General features: G+C 38.0%; 1 protein-coding gene across 1 annotated transcript in view; it reads right to left on the reverse strand.

The window, feature by feature from the left end:
- The window catches only part of PEX7 (peroxisomal biogenesis factor 7), an 83,250-nt gene that overhangs the window by 65,837 nt on the left and 4,708 nt on the right, over positions 1 to 12,705 (reverse strand). Inside the window, exons 4-5 of the mRNA XM_032407802.1 lie at positions 745 to 822; positions 260 to 368 (exon numbers count right to left, since the gene is read on the reverse strand). Of these exons, the coding sequence (XP_032263693.1) occupies positions 260 to 368; positions 745 to 822 (187 nt within the window). The remainder of the gene's footprint in view (positions 1 to 259; positions 369 to 744; positions 823 to 12,705) is intronic.

Genomic DNA, 12,705 nt, shown 5'->3' on the forward strand with positions numbered 1-12,705 from the left:
CAATTTTGGAAGATTTATAACCAGTTATGATATGCCTAAGACAAACCATATTTGTTCATTAATAGTTGAAAAGTAGTCCACGCCTGGCTGATTCTTATCTAGAGGCTGATGAAGAATGAAACCATCTACAGAGCACAAAGAATAGTACAGTGGGCCCTTTCCCCCTCCAAATCGCAAGTACACAGCACCACCTGCTGGGGAAAGCAAAGCCACCACTCACTACAAGTAAGGCTTTTTTGGTAAATACCGAATTATTTACCTGAGGCTGAAGCAAAACAACCAGGGATGTGGGGAGACCAGATTGTGCTATAAATGACACTTTCATGGCCTCTAAAGGTGCACAGAGACTTTCCAACAGTTGGATCCCACTACAAACAAATGAATAGATCAATTACTTAGAGGTAAATTCAAATTCATGTTTATATATATAATATATATAATACACTATGTATTTATATATACACATGTAATAGACAGACATATCTCAAAGATTCTTTAAAGTCTATTTCCATATAAAGCACAATGGTATTTAAGGGGCCAAAATTATCAATGCTGAGTTAATTGTTTACAGCCAAAAGGTTAAAAATGTTTAAATTCTAATAAATGCCTTAATACAGTTTTTTGAAAAGAAAATTAGCTGTGTAATTGAAAAGATATAGAAGTACGTCTTAGAAAAGAAAAAAAATTCAACGGAAGCTTTGTGGAAGAGAACATTTGGTTTTAAATACAGTAATGCTGACATACCAGTTTGACCGTTTGATCCCATGAGCCAGACACCACAAGCTGTTCACCTCTTGTTTGGCTCCAATCAACACTATAGACCTAAAAACATTTTAATGTGTCATTTGGAAAGCAAAAGAGCATCAAGTTCAATATTATATTTTATCTCTTTATAACAGCGATAGCCAGTTAGAACAACTAATTCACTTCATTGAAACATCAAATAAAGTCCTACAAATCTCAACATGGTGCCTGAGAAATGGAAAGGTCATTTTGTCCATTCCCCCAGACATATTCCTTACAGATAAGATTCCATTCTATGTTAATAGAATGCTACAGATGATTTCCAAACCTCCTTCACTAAAACAAATCATATATATTTTTAACCTACCAACAAATACTGTTTGCAGCACCCTGTAGAAATGTCAAAGCAGATTAGAAAGTTAGTCGTCTAAAAAAGCTTGCCAGGTCAGTGTTTATCAGAAAGCATTAAAATTCAATTAATATCCTTATCTGTCCTTTCTTAGAAAAAGCTTATAGGAACCCCGTAATCCTTTCAGATCTCTTGGTAAACAGCTTTAGTTATCCAACGCTGCTATTCTAATCTATGCTTTACTGCTTTCAGTGAACCATTTCAAATGAACCATTTGAAAACTTACGGAAATATTTTTTATTGTCATTTTATACAACAGATTATATACAGATCACTACTGTAAGCAAAGTTCCACAAAAGACGTGCATAATTATTCTTTATTAAATTAAAGTAGTCCTGACATGGACCTGAGTATACATCACTAAATGTGACCAGCCAGCAGATTCTTCTGAGTCTTAAAAATTCTAGCTACCATATTTATGTAGGAAGCAGGGGTGTCTGCAGTTTGCTGTGGCTTAAGTATGGGTTACCTGTTCTCTGCTGTCTTCTGTGTACTGTGGCTAGCCAGGATGGAGTCTCAGTTTAAAAAATATCAGTAATACTGAGCCTGTCTTTGTTTAAAACTTTGATATTTTTCTCATCACAGATTTTTTTGAATTGGGATTTTTAAAAATATTGCAGTAAGACATTACCTGACTACTGAATTTTGGGGGTCCTCCTTAATTGTGTAACTAAGGTGAGTGCCTCACCCACCCTATCCTAGTCCTGGCCCTGCTGCTGTCCATATTCATGTAGAAGAGAGAAGATCAGTTGGAACACTCAAAAAACCACAATCCAGCAACAAAGAGCACCTCTTATAGAAAGGGCAACAAAAACCAAAGAGCTGCTGTGGCCATCTGCTAGTTATGGATGGAAAAAGATAGCCTTGAAGTAGTCATTGAAGGTCTTGAGAGCTAAAGAGTTTGATTTTATCCTCTAGGCCAGGGCATGGCAAATTTCTTCTGTAAAGAGCAATAATCTGGGACTTTATGGGCCATTTGGTTTCTGTATGTCGGTCTGGGAGAGCACAGAAGTAGCCAAAGGTGATACTTGATGAGTTGGCATAGCTGTGTTCCAATAAAACTTTATTTACAAATCAGAGAGCACGCTAGGTTGGGCCCTGTCCCATGAGTAGTAGTTTGCCGACTCCTGCTCTAGGCTGATGTGAACAGTCAAAAATAAGCACAATAGCAAACCTTTATTGAGCACCTATGGTATACCAGATACTGTCATAAGCATTTTACATATTTTATCTCATTAATAGATACTGTGCTAAGACCCAAAAAGTTTAAATTGTCCAAATTCCTAAGGCTAGTAAGTTGCAAAGCTGAATTCTGAACCTCCGTAGCCTAACTGCAGAGTCCACCCTTAGTAACCACACTAGGCTGTCTCTACATCATGCTACTTGAGGGCACTGTTGAAGTGGAATGACCTTGGGCTGCAATATTAAGGAAATAAAAGCCTGCCCTTCATTGGCGATTCACAGGTATCACCCTTCATTAGAGCCCACATTGATTCCATTTTGTTTTCATGAATTATCCATATCCAAGAACTTAAAGTCCCTGTCAACTTAGTGACCTCCCATTCATCTGTCAAGACTTGGTCCCATTACATCCTTTATGGAACAAGCCTCCCCTCGACAAAACCCTCAATGCTTCCTTCCGAGCATCCCAACAGCATCTTGTACCTACTTATAATTTAACATTTACTGTATTTTACTACAATTTGTGTTAAATACCTGCTAGATTCTGGGAGATCCACCATGTGAGCAAAACCATCTTGTATGTCTATGCTCATTGCAATACAATAAGCACTCAATAAATGGGAGTTAAAATAATTTCTCCAATTAAATTTATCTTCACAATCTGCATCACTAAGTAGTTATAAAGAGCTACTATTTTCATTTCAGAGGATAACTGAACAAATATAACTAAAAACTAAGCTCAACATCTCAGATTCCACTGCCTCCACACATGTCCAGCATGATGTAAGATTTGACACCTTATGACTTCTCACCTTTAAAACTGCAAGGGCCCCCACAGGCTCAGAGAGAACCCAGCCCTAGTGAGAACAAAAGACAGGAGGGAAGATAACTATGCTGACGGCAGTGTTGCTGCCAGCTCTATTATCAGTCCCACAACGAAGTGCAAGCAATAGGACTAGGACAAAACTAAGGACAGGACGTACATGGTGAGGTTAAAAATGGGACAACAGGGAAGGAAATAAAGGCAACTCAATAAATATTTTATGTGTTTGACTGTGTTTACAATTTAGGATATGGGTAAGTAATTAACAGTACAGGCCAGGATATTGTTTAAAAAAAAAAAAAAACTATAGACATGAGTACAAAATGGGCACTGGGATGGAAAATTCAGCTTGATGCCCAGAAGAGAGGATCCAAGCAGGGCCTTGAGGCCTGGCTAAAATGTCAATAGCAGAAAGCAGAAATGAAAACAGCGATCAGAAACTCCCCCAAAGGCATACACAGGCGTAGATAGCACCCAAGGGATCAGGACTAGAGAACACTACAGGGTAGCACCAAGGTTTTGTGCCCAGGGACTGGTGGTGGTGGTGGCATTAACAAAATGGGAAGACTGGAGGAAAGAAGATAATGTGTAATTTTAGACCTACTGACTTTGAAGTGACAGCAAGATAGTCAAGTGGAAATGTCTAGTGGGAACAGGGTTTGGGCATTGACCTCAGGCTCTGAAAAAAAGTTTACAGCAGACAGATGTTTGGGAGACAGTCAAAAAAGGATGAGTAGATTCCATTATCCCAACTTCAAGTTACCTCACTAGTCCATTCAACAAGTATTTATTAAGCACCTACTATGTACAAGACACAAGGAAAAGAGGGGTATAATGTTAGACAAGACAGATAAAGTCCCCGCCCTCAAGGATCATAGACAGGCTATAAATAAATAATTTCAGATTGTGATTTTAAAGAAAAGCTACAGAGCAAAACAAAACCAAGGAAGGAGATTGGGAAACAACGACAGGGGGAAGCAGTCATTTCTTGATAGAGTGGTCAGGGAAGACCCCCCCCGAGCAGAGACCTGAGTGTAGCAAAGACAGAACTCTACAGGTTTAAGAGGAAAGGCTTTGACAGAAGAACAGGAAAAGACCCTGAAGCAAAAACAGGCTTGTCTCGTTTAAAGAACAGAAAGGTCAAGCAGGAGGGACAAGAACCTAAAGGACCATGGTTACAAGTTTGTCTATAATTTCTCTTAAGAGGCTATAGCCATTGAGCCTACACTGGCTACCACCTAGACTGTAGGTAGCATCCTTCCACTGCTCTCCCCATCCATCCTTGCTCACCTCCAATCCACGATCTGCACTGCATAAACACACACGTTATTCCCCTGTAGAAAGCCCTTTGACGGTTTCATACTATGGGTCTCCTGCAACTTACCATCTTCACTCAACATTGAGATTTATCCATGCTGCTGCTTATTACCCAAAGGTCAAAGTCATGCAAAACTATGAATGGTTTAGGGATGCACACATATGCTATAAAATTAAAAAGAAAAGCAAAGAAAACAGAAATAGAAATTCAGCATTAGTGGTTACTCCTGGGAAGAAGGGCGTAAAAACAAAAGGAGGGAGAAAGATAGAATCAGAAAAAAAAAAAGTAGATAGAAGAAAAATAGCATCTGTAAAGTAGGAGCTCCAACGGCATAAGGAATGTTTTATTTCTTAAGTCAGATGATGAATATGCAAGCATTCATTATACATTTTTACGGGCTTACATATATTTCATACGCAAGAAATATATCATGGCAAATTTTTAAAAATCTTCAACATCTTTCCACTGATTTTAGCTTAACAGCCAAGATGCTAACTGTTCCAGGCATGCAGGCTCAATCCCTCCCCTTCAAGCGTGCACTTTCCTTTGCCTCTAACCCTACTCCTCTGGCCTCTCCATCTGAATAGTTAATTCCTACTCTCCCTGCAGATGTAAGGATGCCTTCGTGGTCCCTTCCCCAGACAAGATCCTTTCCTCTTGTAGCACCCCATACATACGAGCACTGATCACATTAGAAGGAGATAACCTGCGAGCTCCAGCCCCCCTCCCTAGAGAGGCACGAGGACTCCAGCAGGGCAAGGACACCATGCCTGACTTGTTCATCTTCCCCGCTAGGCCTCACACCATCCCTTGTACACAGTAGGGTTAATCAAAGTTTCTGGAATGGATGAAGGGGCAGAGAAACAAATCTGAATGAAGAGCACATCTCACATCAGTCTAGTCTCCCCCCCTTTCCCTATTCCCAATTCCTCCCCCACTCCCATTCAACCAGTGGACATGGCTTAATGGTCAGATTAAGGATAAAAAAGAAGAGGGGTACGCAATTATGCTTTAAAAGCAGGGTCCTCTAAAGCCCTATCTTATGTAATTACTCTTGGCAGTGGTGAAGAAAATTAATTGAGAAACTGCAAAAAGAAAAAAAAAAACCCTGAACAATATTTTGTGCTGCTTTATGAAATCTGAACCTTATCAAAACCACCATTTGAGAGGACAAATTTTATTACTGAAACCAATTCCCAAAGAGCTCATTTTTAATCTACTGTATAGCAGTGCCCTTTTTAAGTTGGTCTATTTAATTAAAAATCCTCAAATAAAAACTATGTTCAGAATGCTCATACTTGTCCGTATCAATACAAAGGAAAGGGACCCTGACTTTTAATCACTGAGCGATTAGAAAAGGCTACATATTTCTTGTAATGTGAAACAAGGTTTTTTTTAATTTATCATTATAGAAATTTTAAAATGCACATAAAAGAAGAAATATCATAATAAATCCCCAGGTATCCATCACCTACTTTCCATAATTATCAACATTTTGCCACCTTGTTTCACCTGTCCCGTTACCGACGGACTGCGGGAGTATTTTAACATCAGACCACTTCTGGGGCGCCTGGGTGGCTCAGTCCTTAAGTGTCTGCCTTCAGCTCAGGTCATGATCCCAGGGTCCTGGGATCAAGCCCTGCATCGGGCTCCCTGCTCCGCGGGAAGCCTGCTCCTCCCTCTCCCACTCCCCCTGCTTGTGTTCCCTCTCTCAGTGTGCCTCTCTCTGTCAAATAAATAAAATTTTAAAAAAATAACATCAAACCACTTCACTCATAATTAATTAAGCAGATAAGGATGTTTTCCTTTCTTATAAAAGCACAAGGCTATATTCACCTAAAAAGATGAATATCATCCAAAACTCAGTCCACATTCTTATTTTCCTGTCTCAAAAATGTCTTTTTACAGTTGGTTTATTTGAACCAGAAACCAAACAAAATCCACATTTTACATTTAGTTGTTGTCTCTTAGATCTAATCTAGGAAAGTCCTCCTCTCCCACCTTGCTCTTCCCATCCACCCTTCCCATGGTATTTATAATTGTTGAAGACACAAAGTTAATGGTCCTGAAGAATCTTCTATACTCTGGATTTGGCTGTTTCCTCGTGGTGTTACCATTTTCCTCGACCCTTCCCATTCCTTTAAGTTGGAAGTTAGGTCTAGAGGCTTGATTACATTCAGTTCAATCTTTTTTTTAGCTTCCTATTGTATTAGGTGTATAATTGTTGGTTGACCCACTTTTAGTGATCCTAAAACTATTCAGAAGATGTATCAATGTTAAATTAATGTTTTAGCATCCATGGATAACCTTTGCCTACAGTTGTTACTTCATTTGGGGATACTCAATGGTGACTTTCTAATTATGCTATTCCTTCTGCATTTATTAGCCAGAATTCTGTTAATGAGAAATTTTCCACATCAAGCTTCTGATTATTACACAATAAAATTTATACAAGAAAGGCAGGGTAAGTGCCTTGATTCTTTATCTTACCAATTTTCAGAATGAGTCCACTGTCCTAGTATCCTTAGTGGTGACCAGTTGTTTCTTAATGATTACAACTCATGTAATGGGTGGAAATATACATATAAGTGTAAGGTCTCTCTACACATTGTCTCTTCTAAACTTTTGATGTGATCCCAGTGGCCTTTCATAGTTTTCTGACACAAGAAGATGTCTTGGATTCATCTTGTATGTTTCCTCTCAGTCCTGGAATCAACTATCTCTCCAAAGATCCCAGTTCCTTCTAGTGGGAAATGGTATTTAGAGGCAGTAATCTGGACACTAGGGATATTTACTGTGACTGAGTTATCATTACTTTTTGGTCTTTATAGTCCAAAGAACCAGGACACATGTACTTTTTTAAACAGAGAAAAATAAATCATGAGTCTGTACAGATATTTCTTTGTTGTTGTTTGTTTTGTTTTGTTTTTTTAATGTACAGATATTTCTCATTCAATAAAATTAAATGTCTCTTTTTAACTTCTTTATTCTCATCACTTTTCTCTTAGATAAAAATTTTTGGTTTCTGATAACATAATTACTGCTCTGCTTTAACTTACAATATGAGAGTTTCGTTTATTTAAATTCAATTAGCCAACATATAGTACATCATTAGTTTCAGATGTAGAGTTCTATAATTCATCAGTTGCATATAACACCCAGTGCTCATCACATCCTGTCATGCCCTTCTTAATACTCATCACCCAAATACGCCATCCCCCAACCAACTCCCCTCCAGCAACCCTCAGTTTGTTTCCTAGAGTCAAGAGTCTTTCATGGTTTGTCCCTGTCTGATTACTTCCCATTCAGTTTTCCCTCCCTTCCCCTATGATCCTCTACGCTGTTTCTTATAGTCCACATATGAGTGAAACCACATGATAACTGTCTTTCTATAATATAAGAGTTTCAAAATAACAATACTGATCTTTCTGAATGCAGTTTAAAACTTCTTTGCACTTCTTTTTGTTTATCAGACATATGTCATTAGGTTATGGACAATCACAATACTGTATTTTTAAAGTCACTAGAAATAATTATTTTCAATACCTGGTTACGAAGCCAATTTGATATACTACTAGATTGATTCATTTGTTTTCAATTTTTAGCAATTGCTTTTTTTTTTAATTAAATGGTGATTTTTAATTTTGTAAGATATTTCAATTGTTCCAAGGTCAAAAGTGTAATACAAATTATATTGGAGAAATTGTCCATCCTTGTCCCCTCTCCCCTGATTTCTTCCCTTTAAAGGTAACCACTTTTATTAGCTTTTGGATTATCTTTCCACTGTTCCTTTTTCAAATATATACAGAGATAACTATAAATATATACATACAAATATATATACACATACATATACATGTACATATAAAATATGTATAAAATTGCTGTTTCACATAAAACAAATTCTAAATATATTTAAATAGCTCTGCCAGTAATTCCATAGGATAACTTCACTGGATATCAGATTGTAACTAAACTAAAAAGAATTTCTAGTTTCACATGATTTAAAATTATCAAATAAGACTGTATCATTCTCCTACATATGTTTCTCACTAGATCTAAAGTAGGAGCCATGGCGTTCTAATTTCTAGACACGATTCACTTACCAACCTGCTTTGGAGACAAGCACAGGGTTTGAGACCCACAATGAGTACATGACAGACAGACTACAGATATAGTGACAGTAGTCATGCATGAAAGTCATTCTCGACCCAAAAATATCCCATTACAGTTTCCATCTATTTAAAACAATCATTTTCTCTTCCTTAAAAAAAAAAAAAGTTTTAAAGCTTTGAGTTTACCCCTTTGCAAGGCAAATCAAATCACGCTTTTTATTAAATATTTGTTAAAATCTACATTTTGAATCTACAACCCTCGAGATATTAGACAATATACATATTAAGGTCATTAGAACAGAATGCCTATTAAGTTAAAGCAGTGCGCATTGACGCACAGTGAAATCATCTGGGAAGCTACATAATGCTTGGCTCCAACCCCCAGACATTTGTGACCTGGGTATGAAAATTTTTAAAAGGTCCTTAGGTGATTCTAGTGTGTTAGAATCCAAGGCTCCAGTCACACCAGAGGCCCTATGAGTGCCTGAACATGTCATGCTCTTTCACAGATCGGCACCTGTGCAGATGCTTTTCTCTACCAGAAATGCCCTCCTCCCTTTGGGCTGCCAGTGAATTCCTACTCATTGTCCAAGACTCAGCTCAAATGGCATCTCTTTTGTGCCCTCTCTGTACCTTCTAGACACTTCTTTTCAATATAATCACACTGTATTAAATGGTTTGCTGGCATGTCCCAGAACTACTACCAGAAATCAGCACCTGAGTCTTATTCATATTTGCATCTTCAATAACTAGCATATGCCTGGCACGTAACATGTGTACCAGTACGGACAGGTCTAGCTTCTTTTTCTTTTTTTTTTTTGAGAAAGAGAGAATGTGAGTGTGGGAGGGGGAAAATCTTTTTTTTAAGAGAGAGAGAGCGAGTGGCGGGGAGGGGGAGAGGGAGAGAGAGAATCTTAAGCAGGCTCCACCTCCAGTGTGGAGCCCCATGCAGGGCTTAATCTCATAACCCTGAGATCATGACCTGAGCCAAAACCAAGAGTCAGACACTCAACTGACTAAGCCTCCCGGTGCCCCCAGATCTAGCTTTTAAAATACAAGTTAAAACTTTAAAATACTAAACAAAGTAAAAAAAAAAAAAAAAAAAGTGAATGCTTTAAAAACATAAGGATTGAAAAGTGGGGAAGGATATCACATCCTATTCATAGTAAAATCCAGAAAGACTCAACTGATACATAATTGGAAACTATTTTTCTCCATAATTACAATTTTAGGGGGGGAAGATTTACACTTATTTTACATTGTAATAAAAATCTTACTGCAGTAACCTACTCCAGAATTTAGGTGACTAAATACCCAAAAGGAAATATATCAAGTTCAATTGTGTCCTGGAAGAAAGGAAGAGAGGAGGAAGGGAGTGAGGGAAAAAGAAAAGAGATAGATCTCTTTAGCTGAGAAGTCTGTTGTGCAATTTCTAAATGCAATTTCTAAAGGGAACAAACTGGTGTTAAATGCATGACTTACTATCATTCTGCATTAATATTTTTATGGGCATCCATCACTATAAACTTTTCAGCTTCTATCATTATCATAGGAGTAAATAATTAATTTTTTTAAAGTAAGCAAGGTCTTAACCATATGGCACATCTTTACTACGATACATATAGTTAAACACATTCTCTCCACAATGAGATACTAATAGTTGCATACTTACTTCAAAGATAAGTTTTCATAACCAAAAACTTCAAGTGGATCAAATCTTTTAAAAAAAAATTCAGCAAATTGATAAGGTTATTATTTGACAATGAAGACAAATGTTAACTATTTTTTAAAAACACTGTAATCAGCACACGGGAAACTAGATATTGATGTAAACATTAAATTGAGTCACTGTCACCTTGAAAGTCATTCCTAACCAACTCTCAATAGCACCATGTTGTAAGGCATGACGTACAGAAACAAAATTCTCAGTTCACCCTCTCTTCTCCTTCTTGTTGGACCTTTTTTAAATTTTCCTGTTCTTCCACTCCTATTATATACTCAGCAGCAGGCTAAACTACAGGCATTTAATGGGCTCAAAAGACATAATGGCCTCTGCAGACACCAGGTAAACAAAGGAGAGAAGAATCAGATTCTTGCTTTGAGGCTAAGTTTAGAAGCTACGCACACAGATAATGTCCATGTTTTTCTTCCTTTCCATTTCACCAAGCCCTTCATTCCCCAGGCCTAAAATATATCTAGGTCTTGGATTTCTCCTTTTCACTTCAGCACCTACCCATCTGATTATCTGAAAATTGATTGTTGGACATTTTCTCAGTTACCAAGTGATGAAATGGGTAAGTGTAGGATTCCTAACTTGTTCTGTATCTTTTTAACCCTAGTATAATAAGATATAATAATAAGAGCTCTTATTTATTTAGTGTTGGCTCTGTTCTAAGTACTTACAACAACCCTAGGACATAGGCTACTATTATCCTCGGTTTGCAAATGAAGAAACTAATTTTCAGGAGAAAAAAAGTACCTTTGCCCAAGGTCCCACAGCAGCTAAGTTACAAAGCAAGGATTCAACCCAAAGTTGATTGAAACCTGGCTACTCATCCTTATTCTATACTATTACCCATGGGAAAAAAACGACCCATTGTTTGCTATTCTTGAACATGCTGGTGGGAAAAAAAAATAAAAGGAAATCAGCTATGCTCGTTCACTTACTAATTTATTCAACAAATACTTATTAGCTCCTCAAAACTCTCACTTGCTCTTAAATCCTTTTCAGTGTTTCTAGTATTTGATATAAGAGACATGCTTTGAATATATGCTGTATTTCTCTTCAATGACAAAATGCCAAATATTTGGTATTTTAATACTGAGCCTTAAGTTAATCACCAGAAATTCTTTCTCTTCACAATCTCACAGCAGATGGCCTTTACGAGTATCCTACATTCTCTATTCACCACCCTGCTTGGCATACTTTGATTTTTACTAAGGACTGTGAGAAAGACAAGTATGTTGTAGCAGAGCCAATCTCCCTTTCTTCCTTGCTCACAGAACCCTAATTCTGTCCTTCAGGGAAAAAGCTCTGTCCCTTCCTCATCCCAGGGCTGAATCTTGTTTAGGTGAAGGCAGGAATGGTGGCTTGTTTCCCTCATAAGTGACACGGTTAGGACCGGGGATATGATGCTCTTCTAGCTACGGAGATGTGAAGAGGCACCTGCTGTGAAGCTCTGAGGAAGCTTTTCCTCAAAAGGAGTCCCAAGACAGGGACATTCACTTTTTTTGCCCTTTGACCTTCAAAGGGGATAAGATGATACTTGGAACTATAAGCAGCGTAAGGAGAAAACAATGCCCACTGAGGATAAAAGAGCAGAAAGGCAAGGACAACTTGGTATTTGATGGCACTGTCAAGCCCTGAATAACCAAGCAGCACCCATTCCTTCTCCATATACTTGGTTATGTGAGATAATGAACTCTGTTGAATCTACTTTTCGTTGTATTCTCTATTACGTGAACAGCGAAGGCATCCTAACTGACACACGCACTTATCAAAAATTGTGTTTGAAAAGAAATTAAGGGAAAAAAAAATAGCCTGAAAGAAAAAAACCCACAAAGATGTCTTCAGCTCAAAAAAACCCAGTTACATAATTATAGAATGATATAAACCTGGCTTCAGAGCAGTTCAAGTAACAGAGATCGAGGTGCCTTACCAGTGGATTCAAAGTAACCCAACACTACGACATGGCCAAGGAACATGTACAGCCAGCCATGTTAGGTAATATTATTAGAACCAGAGGCTCAAGATTATGGTGGCAAAGTTTTAAAAAGCTCAGGGGCGCCTGGGTGGCTCAGTCATTAAGCATCTGCCTTCGGCTCAGGTCATGATCCCAGGGTCCTGGGATCGAGCCTCGCATCGGGCTCCCTGCCCAGCAGGAAGCCTGCTTCTCCCTCTCCCACTCCCCCTGCTTGTGTTCCCTCTCTCGCTATGTCTCTCTCTGTCAAATAAATAAATAAAATCTTAAAAAAAAAAAAAGTTTTAAAAAGCTCAGCACTGATCATCACATTTCTAGAATAAATAATGTATGCAACGTCAGAAATGACCATGAAAAAGGGGAGTATGTGAAGGAATTTACCAAGAGGGTAAAAGATACAGAGACCATGTAA

Source organism: Phoca vitulina, unplaced genomic scaffold (genome assembly GCF_004348235.1).
Source record: "Phoca vitulina isolate PV1807 unplaced genomic scaffold, GSC_HSeal_1.0 scaffold9, whole genome shotgun sequence".
NCBI classification, from domain to species: domain Eukaryota; kingdom Metazoa; phylum Chordata; class Mammalia; order Carnivora; family Phocidae; genus Phoca; species Phoca vitulina.